The 16274-nt window shown below is 51.2% G+C and overlaps 6 protein-coding genes across 6 annotated transcripts; 2 read left to right on the top strand and 4 right to left on the bottom strand.

The window, feature by feature from the left end:
- Positions 1 to 85: 85 nt before the first annotated feature.
- On the bottom strand, positions 86 to 1966 carry CONPUDRAFT_82446 (uncharacterized protein; the record flags this gene model as incomplete). Its single annotated transcript, XM_007770693.1, has 7 exons — positions 86 to 415; positions 477 to 637; positions 687 to 832; positions 892 to 1071; positions 1131 to 1283; positions 1351 to 1592; positions 1651 to 1966. 7 exons carry the CDS (start codon positions 1961 to 1963, stop codon positions 159 to 161), a joined length of 1452 nt encoding a protein of 483 aa, XP_007768883.1. The 3' UTR covers positions 86 to 158.
- Positions 1967 to 3059: 1093 nt separating this feature from the next.
- On the bottom strand, positions 3060 to 5231 carry CONPUDRAFT_154107 (uncharacterized protein; the record flags this gene model as incomplete). The annotated part of the gene is made up of 7 exons (XM_007770692.1): positions 3060 to 3319; positions 3379 to 3539; positions 3596 to 3741; positions 3794 to 3973; positions 4036 to 4188; positions 4256 to 4497; positions 4553 to 5231. 7 exons carry the CDS (start codon positions 5229 to 5231, stop codon positions 3060 to 3062), a joined length of 1821 nt encoding a protein of 606 aa, XP_007768882.1.
- Positions 5232 to 5257: 26 nt separating this feature from the next.
- Positions 5258 to 5422, top strand: CONPUDRAFT_90435 (uncharacterized protein; the record flags this gene model as incomplete). Its single annotated transcript, XM_007770691.1, has 1 exon — positions 5258 to 5422. One exon carries the CDS (start codon positions 5258 to 5260, stop codon positions 5420 to 5422), a length of 165 nt encoding a protein of 54 aa, XP_007768881.1.
- A 4132-nt stretch (positions 5423 to 9554) lies between these two features.
- CONPUDRAFT_144292 (uncharacterized protein) lies at positions 9555 to 10746 on the bottom strand (the record flags this gene model as incomplete). Its single annotated transcript, XM_007770690.1, has 5 exons — positions 9555 to 9758; positions 9791 to 9906; positions 9981 to 10148; positions 10212 to 10299; positions 10348 to 10746. 5 exons carry the CDS (start codon positions 10744 to 10746, stop codon positions 9555 to 9557), a joined length of 975 nt encoding a protein of 324 aa, XP_007768880.1.
- A 774-nt stretch (positions 10747 to 11520) lies between these two features.
- Positions 11521 to 13185, bottom strand: CONPUDRAFT_144291 (uncharacterized protein). Its single transcript, XM_007770689.1, has 4 exons — positions 12709 to 13185; positions 12569 to 12656; positions 12336 to 12506; positions 11521 to 12251 (listed from the first exon to the last, which is right to left on the bottom strand). The coding sequence occupies exons 1-4, from the start codon at positions 13120 to 13122 to the stop codon at positions 11674 to 11676; spliced, it is 1251 nt and encodes a 416-aa protein (XP_007768879.1). The 5' UTR covers positions 13123 to 13185; the 3' UTR covers positions 11521 to 11673.
- An 859-nt stretch (positions 13186 to 14044) lies between these two features.
- On the top strand, positions 14045 to 16254 carry CONPUDRAFT_144290 (uncharacterized protein; the record flags this gene model as incomplete). Its single annotated transcript, XM_007770688.1, has 7 exons — positions 14045 to 14687; positions 14755 to 14996; positions 15092 to 15244; positions 15304 to 15483; positions 15544 to 15689; positions 15775 to 15935; positions 15995 to 16254. 7 exons carry the CDS (start codon positions 14045 to 14047, stop codon positions 16252 to 16254), a joined length of 1785 nt encoding a protein of 594 aa, XP_007768878.1.
- Between the last annotated feature and the right edge of the window lie 20 nt (positions 16255 to 16274).

Raw genomic sequence — 16274 nt, 5'->3', positions numbered from 1 at the left:
GCGCTAGAACCATCACCAAACCACGCAAGTTTACACCTCAAACCTACATTAAAAGACTACAATTACAATATCATGTTACTATTTCGGAATTCACAAGTCACAGCCCACGCCATGCAAAGGTATAAACAAGGAGCAGACTGGGAGTGAGTACGACTCTACTATATCTCCGCGACCACTTTCGACAAAAGAAACTCCTGTGCCTTCGTGTCAAGGGTAATAATCGGAAGCTTGATCTGCGAACTTCCAACACCGTTGACAGTCCCTTTCCAACTCCTAAAATCAGAAAACGATCCAGGGGCAAGGAGCCGTATGGTTGGCCTGACAGGCAAGCCGCGCTCCGCGCCTGAAGAGAAGTTTATGTTCGCTTCTATAAGGCCCTTCAGTATCTCGTCTCGCGCAGACGAGGTCAAGGCACCTGGTAGACACGGTAAACATGTTGACTAGACATAAAATAAAGGAAGACAGAGTCGACGCACGGGTATTGGGAGTAGATTCTATGAAGAAACCGACGGTCGGAGGGTGGCTGCGGTCATCCCACCACGTCGTAAACTCGACGTTGTCAAACGCGCTGATGCCATCTATGGACGCGAGGATGTCTGCTTGGGACACGAGCGCTTGAGCGACCCACATGGATTGGCTAAATGCCAACTTAGCTGAGATCATCACCTCAAGAGCGAAGAACTCACTTGCGGCGTTCTTTATACTCAATGAGCGGAATACCGTCTTTAGGTGAGAAACCGACCACACGAATGGCGTCCATGGTACGGTATCGCCAAAGTCCATCCTGGGTCGTCAAGACTGGTTCGTATGTCTTATCCGTCTCTACTTGCCACTGCTCCCAAAAGTGATGGTTAGCTGATCTGAGGAGCAAAGCTCGTGGATGAAACCCACCAGTGGCTTGATATCACCGTCTTCATTTCCAGGCAACACCTCAAGCATCTCGATATAGTTATCGGTGAGCATCTTCACAATGTCTGGAAGGCTGTCATGATACGCTAATCCTACGGAGCCCTCCGTACATCCGTATATCGGGCAGCGTACTGGGGTATCAGGTCCGATGTACCCTCTGACCTACAACGCAGTTTCATGAGCGGAGAAGTATTTCAGTGGTTGTAGAAAGCTGAACGTACCTCAGAGTAAACGCGGCTGAACGTCCCAGTACAGACGGCTGTTAGCAGCTCAAGTTTGGGCCATACTTTGAGCGCCCATCCCACGGCTGTCTGAGACGGAGGTCCGATCTTCCTTAGTGCATCTGCTCGTGATTGGTTCGCTGTAAAGGTTGTCTATATGAAGCACACAGGAAGGTTAGTCTACACAACGTATAGCTAACATATAATGTCAGTGCCTTACAGCAATCTGGACGTAGACGCTTCCTGTCTCCGGGAACTGAGGTAGGACCCCGCTCGAAATGGCATCGACGAGTGTACCCCACTCCTCGTCGATCCATCGAACGAAATCCACGAATGTAGTAGACCAAGTCATGACAAGTGTGTCGACAGATTCCTCAGCGAGAGCAAACACCGCATGAGCAAGCAGCATCGAGCGGTAGTTGGCGATGAGCGCGGCTCCCCACGGTGCAGTTATGCCTGAAACTAGAACACAAAAAGGTGAGCCAACGACACATTGGAGCTCGATTGATGAACGACTTACTCGGTTCAGCGAGCCGCTCATTATCCTTCTCGAAGTCATAGAATCCGGACCTCGCCCGTGCAGCAACTGCAGACACAGCCCCGCACGGCACGCGGGTGATTGCATCCGCGCCTCCAGGCTTCCCGGGCTCTTCCCCGCGAATCTCCACGAAGCGCTGGTACCCGCAGTAGATCGGCCTGCACGCAAGCCCGTCTGTGCGGCTCCCCCATCCGTGCGCACCTTGCTTGCTGGGTGGCTGGTTCAACACGGGGCGAAGTTGGTGCAGATACTTCGGGACGGGCTTGGGGCCTTTGCCGGACGTCGTGCTCGACATGCCCATGAAGAGCGGTAGGCCGGGTGCAAGGAGGTCGACGACGTCGGAGTAGTCGCATGGAGAGGGATCGAAGAACTTGGATATGCAGGGGGCGTACTGGTCGTATTCGGTCATTGGGATGCTTGCAGCACTGAATGCGCCTGCGCACGCGGCATGGTCGTCGAGATCGACGTTCGTCAGCGCTTCGCGGAGGCCCGACAGGACATCGGCGGTGCGCGCGAATTTGGAAGATATGTTCTGCTTTATGATCTTCTGGAGGGAAGATTCGACTCGGGCCTGGAGTTGAGCAAGTGCATCGTTGCTGAGTTCGGGGATGGGGGCGACATCGAGCGGAAGGTTGAACATGGTGACCTAGACTCGTGTATTAGGCTGATGGCAAGTACTTGTTATGCATCATTGACTGCTTCACCTTTAAAGGCCAGCAAGGATTGACCCAGGAACACGTTTTGGACTAGCCTTTCATGAACATGAAACCTGATCAACCAATTGTATGCAAAGATCACCGCGTCAACCCCACAGCAACGCTGATAGAGTCATCGATGGGCTAGTCCTTTCACGGGAAGCTGTGGTTGGCCAATAGCTCTTGTACCAGAAGAAAGGCCTACTGTAAGTCTTCAATACAACCGCGCATTGACTTCCCGAGTCTCTGAAGATAGAGACAATTCAGGTGGATGTCGAGTTTTGTTGTCCGAGAGTACGCAACTTGAATGCACCATGCATCATGTCATAAACAGACACAAACACGTGGACGATGCTCTCGGATGGTCCTGTGATCTGGCTACTAGTACGACATCCAATCAAGCTAGCTTGGCTCCCACATTTACGTAACAGCGTTAACGTAGAGGTTATTCAAGTCCTGTGCTAGATGCATGTCTCAAAACGCGCTTGATCAGTATACATTCTGTCGTGACGTTCGAGTTGAGTTATTAATTTCAGAGATGCTTAACCTATTACAAAGGTTCAGGCGCACGACAGGCATGCATGAAATAACTACAACAACTTTGGCAGTAAGCTGACTCTTCGATGAAACATCTCTTATAATTACCGTCCGACTCACCTAGCCGACTCTTGACACAAAACCTCGCTCACCTAGCCGCTATTCTACCCCCCCGATGACCTTCTCCAACAAGAACTCGTGATCTTTCTGATTCAGCATAATGATCGGTAGTTTGATCTGCGTAGCCCCTGCGCCAGTCACGTTTCCTTTCCAGGTTTTGAACTCGCGGAATGTTCCCGGAGCGAGTAGTCGTATTGAGGGTCGCACTGGAAGCCCGCGCTTTGCGCCACTAGCGAAGTTCTCGTTGGCAGCGAGAAGGCCTGTGAGAATTTTGTCGCGGACGGAGGACGCGATGGAGCCTAGTTTATTTAACACATTATATCAAGTGTCTGTCAAGAATGGAAACGATGGGACATACGGGTTTGTGGGGTTGCCTCTAGGAAGAGGCCTACGGTCGCAGGCTGGCTGCGGTCATCCCACCAGCTTGTGAATTCGACGTCGGAAAACTCTCGGACGCCGGAGATTGACGAGAGAATGTCGGACTGTGACACGAGGGCCTGGGCTATCCACATGGATTGGCTATAGGATGATTAATTAGCCTAATTGGCAATTATGGGTTGGCATGATGAATTTACTTGCGGCGCTCCTTATACTCAAGTAGAGGTGTTCCGTCTAGGGGCGAGAAACCAATGACTTGAACGGCATCTCTCGTCCGATAACGCCAGAGACCGTCATGAGTTGTCAAGACAGGTTCGTACACCTTGCCTGCTTCTACTTCCCACTACATACAAAGCGTCATTGAGATGCCATAGAGTATGTGCGCTCGAACGTACCATGGATTTGAGTTCTCCATCTTCATTATCCGAAGTGACCTCCAGCATCTCGATATACTCCATGTTCGAAACCTTCACGATATTAGGTATCCGATCGTCGTATGGCCCTCCAATGGTAGCCTCGGTGCAGGCATAGAACGGGGGGCGAATGGGGATGTTTGGTCCTATACATGCTCGAACCTACATTTAATTGATTGAGCAATTCAACACAGTGCTCACGTTCACAGAGACTGCCATCTTACCTGAGGATAAACGCGCCCGAAAGTGCCAGTACAGACGGCTATAAGCAGCTCGAGCTTGGGCCAGACCTTGACTGTCCATCCTTCGGTTGTTTGAGATGGCGGTCCGACCTTCCTAAGTGCTGCAGCTCGTTCTGGGTCTGCTTTGAACACCGACTCAAAGGCAACAAGCAAACAAAATTCAGCCTCATGAAAACTGCGAGACAAATCACGAGAAACATACAGCTATTTTGGTGTAGACGTGCTCCGTTTCTGCGAACCTTGGCAATACACCGGTGGAAATCCCATCAACGAGCATTTCCCACTCCTCGTCGACCAACCTTACGAAGTCGATGAATGTTGTGGCCCAAGACATGGAGAGCGTATCCAGAGGCTCCGCAGCCAGAGCGAAAGCGGCGTGCGTGAGGATCATGGAACGGTAGTTGGTGATGAGTGCTATGCCCCACGGGCCCGTGTGGTCGGGGACTGGTACTCGCACTATGAGCGCACAACGAAAGCACGATCAGAATGGGAGACTCACCAGGTTCCGCCAGCCGCTCATGATCCCGTCGCCAGTCAAGGAACCCCAGTTTTGCGCGAGTCATAACACCGGTGATAGTAGTGCACGGTATACGCGTAATCGCATCATTCCCGCTTTCTCGCTCACTCTCGCCTCCCTCCACGCCATGGACCTCCGCGAACTTGCTGTATCCGCAGTATACAGGCCTCACGGCGAGCTGATTTGCAGGGTTCTCCCAGATGGTGATGTGCGGCATCTTGGGTATCTCTGCCTGCCCTGGCTGCATGCCCCGTCGTACATAATGCATGTACTTCGGGATCGGCTTGGACGCCTTCCCGGACGTGGCGCTCGACATCCCCATGGCGAGTGGCAGACCCGGCGCGAGGAGGTCTACGACATCTGCGTGCGCACAGGGGGTAGGCTGGAAGAACTTTGACACGTAAGGGGCGTACTGATCGTACTCTGTCATCGGAACGCGAGCGGCGTCGAATGCGCTGGCGACTGCGGCGCGGTCGTTCATGTTGACGCCAGCAAGCGACTCTCGAAAGCTGGCAAGCACGTCGGCTGTGCGGCCAAACTGGGAGGATAGGTTCTGCTTGATGATAGCATGGAGTGTCGTCTCGACGCGTACCCGTAGCTGAATGGTGAAGTCGTTACTAAGCTCAAGGATTGGAGAGACGTTGAGCGGAAGGTCGGACATGGTGACGAGACCAAGGCTGGTAGGGGATGACCACCATCGGTTTTATACAACGCCGACGTCCCTTCTACGTGTCTTTCGATTGCATTCTGTACCCGCCCCGAGGGTTTGATGAACTTGATAGATGCTATCAGATTGACTCTACTTCCGACGGCGAGATAGGCCAATCAGCGGGCTGGAACCTTTTGACGTAGATTAGAATGCTACACTTGACAGGTTAAATGACACCACAAATGTTCGCAGACACCGAGAATATGAGTAGAATATGGTGACGGGATGGACGTACGGCAGCGTGGGCTATCCCGAATGAAGAACCCGACTGTAGACGGCTGTCTGCGGTCGTCCAACCACGTCGTGAACTCGGCGTCGCTGAACTCGGGGACGCCAGCCACGGATGAAAGGATTTCCGCTTGCGAAACAAGTGCATGCGTATATACCAGCTTTGTTCGGTCAGGCCATCCTTGAATACTTTGGACGAAGCACTTACTCACGACGTTCCTCGTACTCGATAACCGGCGACCCATCAATGGGAGAAAATCCAATGACCTGAACGGCGTCTCGGGTCCTGTAAGGTCCTGTACCGCCAAAGGCCGCTCTAGGCCGCTGCGTGTGGTCGCGACGGGCTCGTACACGTGCCCTGTCTCTAGTTGCTACTGTTTCGGGAACATATAATCGATATCAGGCCACTTCTATGGTGAACGCTGTGGCGATGGTGCGTACCAATGACCTCAGCTTCCTGTCCTCACCATTTTTTGTCACCTCCAGCATCTCCACAAAGTCAGACGTAATAACCTTGAGCGCGTTCGGCACTCGATCATCGTAAGTTATCCCTACATTGCACTCTGTCGAGCCATAGATCGGAATACGGATTGTGATGTCCGGCCCGAGACAGGCTACTGGCACCTTTTTGTCACCGCGATACAATGTATTAGTCAAATACAATAAAAGAAAGTGGAAGCTCCACACGCATCTGAGGACATGTAAGCGGGAGGTTCGATCTTCAACCTTCAACCTTCAAGGAGCAATGGTTCAAGGAGGGGGAATGCGCCATAATGCATAAAAGTGTTGTCGCGGATGCGCCACAATTACATAACACATCCTTCAGCTGACGTTCCGATTTCATCTCCGCTACACTGGCAGCCGACAGAGAGAATCTCCATCTCACACTCCGATATGCCGATCCTCGGGTGCACGTCGATGGCAAGCATTGAAGATTGAATATTGAATATTGAAGCTTGAAGCTCAGCGCTCAGGCTTTACTTAGCGAATCGTATCATCACATTCACTGGTTCTGTGTTGACATCCATCGCATTACTGCCCCCTCTTCCTCGCGGATCTTGCCGATTTTTCTGGCGGTGCTGTAAACCATGCCCAGCTTACGTTCAACACAGACACTGATTGATTCATGAGTAACAAGACCCCAAAATTTCACATAGACCGCATAACAAATGCAGGATACTGTTTCCAACCTTTCCTAATACAGCCGAAACTTCACGCGAGATCCGACAAAGCTGATAGAACCGCGCACAAGCACCCTTGATGTTCAGGTGAGTTGATTTAAACGAGGGCTCGAGGCTGATCCTGAATGCTTGTAGGCGCTTCAGGATAGAAATATGACATTCGCAGGGTACTGCATAAACCTATACAATAAATGAAGAGCGAGAGCTTTTGATATTTCAATGAAGTCGACTCTCGCTCGGGTGCAGGGTTCTCCTGCGAGTTTTGGGTCAAGTACCCCAGCGGTTCCAGGATCACGCTCGAGGCCCATCATAATCATTTCCCAGCGTAAGATTGAAGTTTATTAGGGTCTCACCGCCGTTCAGAACAGCCTTTGATACGACAATGCTAGAACATGCTTGATGATCAAGGACTTGCCATCTCTCTCTGGCATATAAAGACATTCTATTGTTCTCGCCTTCGGTATCCTTATCCTTTCAATATCCTCATCCTGAAATATGTCGTCCATGAACAATGCAAGCCCCCCGATACCGGTACCGCTTGAGGAGGAGATGTCTGCTATCCTCGAGGCGCTTCAAATCAATCAAAATATTCAATATACATCCAGTACTGTTTTTTCTTGACATCATTGTATGTGTACTGACATCTGTAATGCGACGTGCGTAGTTGCCTTGACCTGCCTTTATGCATGGGACTTCGGTAGGCTGCACTGATCTTTGACACATGTCAAACTGTAGCTAATCTACCTACCTCGGGCTTACCAGTTTTGACGTTTTCACAAGAGGTGAACAATCTGCCAGCGTTCATGATAATCTCAAGCTGACAGTTTCAATGTCGTAGGTCAAGCTTTGGGTATTCTTATCACTTTCACATTGTTGAGCAATTCATGAGATGTACATCGCAGAACACCACGATCAGGCTACCGAAACTGGTCTTCTTCTTTGTATGTTCTCCTTCAGAATAACCCAGAGTCATGCTATTGCTAATTGTGTTCTAGTACCGCTATTTTTCCCTCGCCGTCAGCGTTCTATGGGCCTTTGGTTTGTGTTTTGTTAGAATAGTATTATCTACGAGGACAAGCTGATGTCTTTCACATAGTCAACTTATTACCATCAAGATCTGAGGACTTGTATGTATCAGCATTACAGCCTTGATTCTGAAGTCTAACCACCTCATATTCACCTGGTTTTAGATGTAGCAACTCCTCTATGATTAAAATGATTATATATGCTAATACATAGCAAGAATAGGTCGCGCCTTCCAGATTTTCATGGCTATATCAGGTGATTGCTTTCCAGAGCTGAGGAAGTATTCAATTGCTTACAAGGCAACAGAGATTATTTCTTGGCTTTGCGCAGAAGGCTAGAAAGCTCCCGCTGCAGACAAGTACACTAGATTAATGCCAACAACAGTGGTCCTTATGTACCACCTGTTTGCGATCTTCTCGTTCCGTGAGTATAATGATATGTCCTTAATGCTATGTTTTTACCTTAATCTAATGTGTATATTAGGCAAATCAGTAGTTGTACCCGTTACAATGTTGTTCATTGCATGTAGCGGGCTTTTCATAGGTGCAGGTGTAGCTGACTTGGTCCTAAGTAAATGTGCGTACGGTTTTTTTTTCATCAATCATTAATCGCCAGCTAAATCACTGAATGGGGGAACAAGTCTTTCCATCGATTTACGGAATCTGTGACATTATCGAGCGTAGCTCCACTCCATACTTTACTAGGTGAGCCCTTTCCGTTTGAATTATAGACCAAAGCTCTTATCGTCCAAACAGCGTCCCCGTAATGTTTATGGACTTCACTTTAGTTGTGATACTGGGCGGAAAAACCATGAGCTACCACATGCATGTCATGAGCACGAGCTGGAGTGGTGCGAGTCTCATGAAGAGTCTTGCTCAGCGGGCTTTCATTTGCTACCTATGGTATTCTTATAACCTTTGTCATTCCCATCCATCGCTTAAGGGGAATTTCTAGCATCTTTCTGGCGACACTATTTCAGCTAGTCTTGTTCTTGACGGACTCGAACTATCTGACAATCTCATCCAGTGTCATGTTCACTCTACTTACCATGGCGATCAACCACCTTGTACTTGGGCTACATAGAACAGACAACGATCAAGACTCAACTGTGACGGCCACAATCTCAAAGCAGTTTGGTATATAGGCGATGACGCACCACCACTCTATTCCATCATAACGCACCTAAGTGGCGAGAATGTATATACTCGGCTATCTTTTCCCATACGATATGGCTGGACTCTATGGTTTTGTCCCTGCTTCTTGGATCCCGCTACCTCAGGTAGTTTTACAGCGCTAAAATAAGTCGTGTACGATATATATTACGAAGTGACCCGCGCCAGTGGCCGTTGCTGTTGTATTAGCATAAAGGAACATATAAGTTGGTTCCTCATACCTGTGTGCAGGATGGCTCGAATTCTGCTTTACTTAAGTACGATTCCTGTGGATGTGTTTTGATTCTTGGAGATAAAGCGAACCATTGAAGAGTGGGGAACGGGACTCTGCTTGTCCATCCAAAATCCACCCTCTCAAGATGAGTAATGCACAGCTGTAGCCAACTTGAATAAGCTAGGTAAGGTACGGGATGTTGTTGGCGATATGCTACAGATGTGCATATTATGAGGCTATTAACTGTCACGACGTTACATGAGCATGACTATGCATTACTAAGCTCATCATGACTGGGACTGAATCGACTTCCCTCCCGAACTCCCTTCGCATCCGTTGTTTGAAGGCTCTTCGGCGCGAAGAGTCTCGGAAGCACAGCAGATGCCTGTTGTGGTCTCTTGACGTCCGCATCGAGCTCCCGTCCATCAACGGCCCGCTCTCGCCCGTAGCTCCTTCAGCCACTTCTAGCCACTTCTTCAGCGCCCTGCCCATGATCATGATCATTTCCTTCGCTCCTCAACTCTCCCAATGCAACCCGCGAAAACTGAAGCGTGCTATGGCCATTGATATTAGCTCCGCCGCGTGTGTCCTGCTCCTCGTCCCACGTGGACCCGCCCGAGAGCCTGAACACAACAAGTAATGGAGCCAGTGGTTGAATCTGTGTCAGGGCGCCGAAGAGAACATACAGACCCAGGTGTTCATCGCGTTAAAGATGACAAAGAGGAGCGAGAAGATGGTGTAGAGCGCGCACGACTCAACAAACATCACAGCGACGTTGGCATAACGCGATGCAGAATGTGATAGGGCTGCGAGACGTTCGGTGTATGGGTCAGTTCCCAGCCATTGAGAATAATGTAGCCCACTCAGACAAGAGACGTACATGATCTGACGAAGTTGCGAAACTTGTATAGCTTGCCTGAAATGAGCCCGGTAATGAGGACGTTGAGTACTACGGAGGATACAATGCCTAGTTCAATCCCGTGGGCCATAATCTGGGGACAACGAGTGCAGTGACCGGAGGCAGCCATCAGAGCGACCACAGAGGCAACTGTATTGCAGTACATAATCGGTGAGAGCTTGAAAGTGAAATACAGCAAATAGTGTCACTCACCCATTGACAGTGCGTATATGAGCAGGATCATACCGAGAAGGGCCCGACGCAGCGGCCATTGATGCCAAATGACCTTGAACCGCCATATCTAGCCCGGAGATGAGGAACAGAAATTGTTAAACACATTGAAATGCACCATAACACCATCAGCAATGACCATCGACACGTAGTACGTCACATCCACCACAAGCGCTGACGGTATGTTGAAGTTGACATAAGCGTATGGACCCGGTTCAAAGAGCCTATGTCGCACATATATCGTTACTACCTCCTGCGCCATACCGGAAATAGCGATGGTGCCGCATAGCCAGAGTACGGCCACGAACGAAAGTTGAGAAGCGGTACGTGAGGTTGAACGTCCAACTAGCTTGCGAGAGGACCAGATTCGATATGTACATACGCCAGCGCAGACAGTCACGAATCCGTAAAACGTGCCGGGGACAGTCGTGCTGCCCAATAGTCGCAGACTGTCTGCAGTAAGTTCTTGTGGGGTCTCGGGATGGGCGTCAGGGCTGGCATTCGTGGGTGGCAGCATTATCGAACGTGAGCTGGTTTCGAGTCAACCTGAGCCGTGCACGCTCCTTCGCACCCCTCTGCCAACCTGGGGAATGGTTTCGATGATGACGGAAGAGAAAGGGGAAGGAACAAGACCTAAAGCAATCCATCAACAAAACGTAAAATGTTCCGTCCATTCAATTGTATAGACTTCGACGTCAAACGTCACCAGATGTTATATCATGGAGGAGTGAGACTAGAGAACGGTAGGATACGTAACTTTAATACTCCAATGTTTTCATTTTCGAGGCAGTCTGTTTGAGCGCACTCCATACCCAGACTCCTACCCAGCGGTCTGACTCGTGAGACCGGCTTATTAAGCGCTCCTGCCTTTTATAACTTCGTTAGGCAGTTCTCTCGCCAGACCGACTGGCACAACTTGTTCGGCTAAAAAACTTTTCTCCGCCAAATGTCTCTCGGCTAAGCAGAATATGGCTGATGGGAAAAACAAGTTGTGCCAGTCGGTCTGGCGAGAGAACTGCCTAACGAAGTTATAAAAGGCAGGAGCGCTTAATAAGCCGGTCTCACGAGTCAGACCGCTGGGTAGGAGTCTGCTCCATACCACTCAGTCGACTCCGATGATCGTGTCTCGCTTACTTCGAGACTCGACTTCGGAGCTAATTCAACAAGCCTACGGCCGCAGTGGCGCCCTTTGTTTTTATGTGTAGACCCTTCATAAGCGCATCCTTCCGCCAAACCTGGAAGCTGATATTTGGAGCCGTGTACTTTGAAGGTTGATTAAGGGCTGTATAGTGATAAGTTGAGTGCTGTATATGATAATAGAGAAGATATGGTGGTCTCGTGGCTATCATAGTCTTTAGTACTAAGAGAATTAGCTGGGTAACTAGGTAGGTAGTGAAATATGCTACGGATATCGTTCTGTGAAGAAGTTGTTCATGCACTAACATTATAATGACGCAAATAACCTCGACTTTCCCACAAGACCTTCTCCACATCCTCCATTTGATGGTCCTCCAACACCAAGCGTCTCCGAAGTGTCACAGCCCATACTTCGCATTTCATGCCCCTCGGACTCAAGGCACGTCGTCGACCCGTGAGTCATACCTCTGTTGTGATCCCTCTGCATTGCTCCTCCGTTCATGGGCGACGCTACTTCGCTCTGGCCCGCGTTACCTCCAGTCATTCGGTCGACAGTCTCTCCACCTCCAAGCTCTCCTCCCTCAACGGCTATGGCACTAGCCAAGACGGTCCGCGAAAACACAAGTGTGTTTTGACCCTCCAAGGCAGCTCCAACACACGCGTCCTGCTCCTCGCGCCATGCTTTCCCGCTCGAGAGTCGAAGCACGACGAGCAAAGGTGCAATGACTTGGACCTGAGATAGCGCACCAAAGACAACATACTTCCCTGCGTGGTGCATTGTGTTCAGAACGATGAAAAGGACAGAAAAAATGGTATAGAGGGCGCAGGACTCGGCGAGCATCGAGGCGATGTTGGCGTAAAGCGAAGGGCTGGAATCTGACATGGCTGGGGAAGCATTCGGATGTGAGTTAAGTTCGTGACTATGAGACACGTGCAATACGCGCTACGAGAATGCGAGGAAGGACGTACGCGCTTTGATGATGCGATTGCGGAACCTGTACAGTTTGCTGGCCATCAGGGCAGTGGTAAGGACATTAAGTGCTACGGAAGACGTAAACCCCAGCTCGATGCTTTGACCCAATATTTTGGGGCAATCGGAACAGTCGAGAGAAGCGACAATCACCGAGACGAGGGAGGCCACTACATCGTAGCCCCTGACTGATGAATGCGCGAAATTGGAGTAGTGCAGGCGCCGAACTTACCTATCGACAGTGCGTATATAAGGGAGACAAGGGCAAAAAGCGTGCGACGAAGCGGCCAGTTATGCCAGATGACCTTGAATCGCCATACCTACCTTGGGAATGATCATCCACAACCTTGTACATCCATGAACGAAACTCACCATGACACCATCCGCCAGGACCATTGACACATAGTACGCCGTATCCAGCACAAACACAGGTATTAACTTGAAGTCGTTATACGCGTGCGGGCCTGGTTCGAGTAGCCTGTTCCGGACGTATACCGTATCTACGTCCTGCGCCAAAGCCACAACAACGATCGTACCGCACAGCCAGAGCAGACCGACGAACAACAGCTGAAATGCGGTGCGCAACCCGGAGCGACGGAGTGGTTTGTGAGAATTCAATGTTTGATAGACACAGGCGCCAGCGCAGGCGGTCATAAAGCCATAGAAAGTTCCGCAGACGGTCGTGCTGCCCACGAGCCTCAAGCTGTCTGCGATCAGCTGCTCTGGGGTTTCGGGTGGGACACCAGTGCTGACGTTCAACGGCGAGAACATATGGCCACACGACATGTCTCCTCTCCACCTTCCGTCAAACTGAAGGTGCGCGTCGGTGGTGTTGAGGAGGGAGAGAAAGAGGCGACTGGGTCAGCCAAGGTGCCAATAAAACGTAAAGCGCTTACATCGCATGTCATAAACTCAATGTCGACGTCAATAGATGTCAACGGACGCCACGCATGTTGCCTGTTGGGGATAACTAATATAACGCCGGAGTCAAGTCTCGATGTAAGCGAGAAAAGGCCATTAGAAATGACGCGGTTGATGATCAGCGCTCAGCGTTGATCGCGCTTGGACTTGGCTCGGACCGGCGCGCTTGAAGTGCAACTTGTCATATTCCCTTGGTTAATTTCATTTAGTCGTGACATATTGTTCACCTGGGAGTTTATAGAACTGCATTACATCTGTTAAAGCGCAGGAAAAGCACCAAATTAGTGTGATGGTGGGGGCAATGCTTCAATGTCGTCCGTGCAGATACCCTAAAGGTCTTACGATGTCAAGCTTGCCCAGATCCCTCACGTTATGTCTATAGAGAAGGGCTGAAGTGCGGCGCGGATCGATCTTTTCGAGTATACACTAATCCTGTTTTGTTTGTAGATGACGCTCGTCGGTATCCTTGCCAGGATATATGCGACAAAGTGACCCTTGTACGAGATTGAGGGATATAGTAGAAAGCACGATTGGACGATGCGCCCGGAGACGAGGACTAACTCGGTACCAGACGCGCGTGCGCTCGAACACTTTCGTGCTACGTCGCTCCGACCCGGCGGTGGCCGACAATGAGCGATTGGTACCGAGGAAAGTAATATATCATCGAGCAATCTTGGTGCCATGTCATGTCATCGATGTCTCCCCGGAAGCGAATACTCGACACAAGCATGCTCGTTGAATCTGTTATGAGGTTGCCTCCAGGCACTTTCCTCGACACACCTACACCATGCTCAACCTGCCTCTCAACGTTGAACCCGTCCCCGAGCCCACTCCCGAAATGGCTGCCAAACTGCAGGCCACGCTCGAGACTTCCCTCCAGAACATCATCAAAGCCAACATACCCTCCCAATTTGGGCGGTCCTCACCCATCCTCTCTACCCTCCGTGATAACATCTCCAGCTTGAACGTCGCCATAGCTCAGGCAGACCGCACCGCGTGTGCGCACGCGTTCAATGGAGCGCAGGTACCCTTTACTGAGTACGAGGTGTATGCGCCCTACATCTCGAAGTTCTTCAACAGTGCACCATGCTCTCTCTCAGATGTGGAAGATCTCTTGGCGCCCGGGCTGCCGACGTTCCTCGGAATGTCCAGTACGACGTCCGGGAAGGGACCCAAACCCGTGCCCAGATATGTCGCGGCCCCGCCTTCGCATATTCCTGTGCCTATCTCGATGTGGGTGAAGCGAGTCGGCGGACCGGGAAAGACGTGTATGACGACGTACTGTGGATACAAAAAGTTCGTCGAAATCTCTGACGGAGAGGGCGCAAAGCCGAAGAGGATCCCGCTTTCGGCTATCTCGGGGGTAATGTGGCGCGGTATGGCGGGCTTCAGCGACTTTGAGCGGGATGAGGAGAGACTGGCAGAGTTCCGTAAGTTGCCGTTGTTTACCCGTGCACCAAAAGGCAGTGCAGCATGACTGAAATCACTATGTCTTAGCACCTGACAGCACTGCGCCGTGGGGAGTCGCCCTCATTTCCAACTACCGCTCCTTTATTCTTACCCATGCCGCGTTTGCGCTGGCTGAAGAAACCCTGGAAACGCTCTGCACACACTGGTCCACGACGTTCGTCGATTTAATCCGATGGATAGACGAAGAGTGGGACACACTCATCGACGCGATTGATAGTGGGCGGCTACCCCGCTACCCGGAAACGGACGACGTCTACCCTGCGATCGCGGTGAGTCACTTCACGGGCCTTCACCTCGGATATTCGCGTTTTCACCATGTTCCATGTCCCGACTGACCTCGGGTGTTCTGTGCGTTGCATTGAAGACTCAATTCATCGCGAATCCCGCACGCGCAAAAGCGCTCCGGGAAGCCGGGCCGCCCTCGCACACGAGCGAAGGCTGGATCCTCAAAATCTGGCCAGGATGCAAGCTGTTGGGCGCCGTGTGCACTGGGACATTCGGACGCCTCTACCCGCAGGTACAGTTGTCACCTTTCCTCTCCGTTTTCTTCGAGTGAACTTCAGAGACTCGGAGCAGCTTCGCGCATGCATAGGTCCTGACATGCCCATTCGAAGTCTGATGGTCGCATGCACCGAGTGCCTCATCGGCACATCGTACGATGACCGACTGCCGTGCATTGTGCGCATGCAGACAGACGATTATATCGAGATGATCGAGGTACTGCCCGGCAATCAAGACGGCGAGCTTGTGCCACTCGTGCGTCATCCATTTTTTGCCTTCCTGAACATAGGTTTAACCGATGGGCACCGACCACAGTGGAAGCTCGAAACTGGCAAGGTATACGAGCCCGTTGTCACCACGCGCGACGGGCTGTGGCGCTACCGCACGAGGGATGCCGTCGTCGTGCGGGGCTTCTCGCCTGCAGAGGGCGTGCCGTTGATCGAGTACAAGGAGCGCCGCAAGTAAGTGTCTCTTACATATTCCATGCACCCTTCAATTTCTCGGCGATCAGACAAGCTGAATGATAACACGGCTTTCCGCGCGCAGCCAGTCCATGTGGGTCGCTCAGGCGCTCATCTCCCAGGCAGACATCTTCGCTTCCATAGCTGCCGTCCCAGAGTTCGAAGACGTCGAGTTCACGACATGGTGGGACGACCGCAGCTCGCCTCCGACGGTGGGCTTCTTCTTAGAAGACATGTCTGCTTCACGTAAGCCTTGCTTTCATGCACTTTTCCCTCCCTTTCTCTGATGGAGAAATGGAACACAGGTGTGATACCCCCAGCAACACGCACGCAGATCCTCGTCAGCCTTCTCGAAGCAAACTCTTCCCTGTACACGGGTCCTGAACCTGGCTCGCCTGTGCGCCCGAGCATCCGGCTGCTCGCGCCCGGGACGTTCGGCGAGTTCAGGCTATGGAAAGGCGCCGTGACCGGGATGGGAAGTACACAGGTGAAGGTGCCGACCATCATGCTTGATCCGAAGGCACAGGAGTTCATATTGGCGAGGGTTGTTGGCGAAGTGCCGTAGAGTGGATGGATGGCGCAATG

This window comes from Coniophora puteana (assembly GCF_000271625.1).
Source record: "Coniophora puteana RWD-64-598 SS2 unplaced genomic scaffold CONPUscaffold_6, whole genome shotgun sequence".
NCBI lineage: Eukaryota > Fungi > Basidiomycota > Agaricomycetes > Boletales > Coniophoraceae > Coniophora > Coniophora puteana.
The sequence above is the reverse complement of the archived record's forward strand: the minus strand, read 5'-3'. Positions and strand labels throughout refer to the sequence as shown.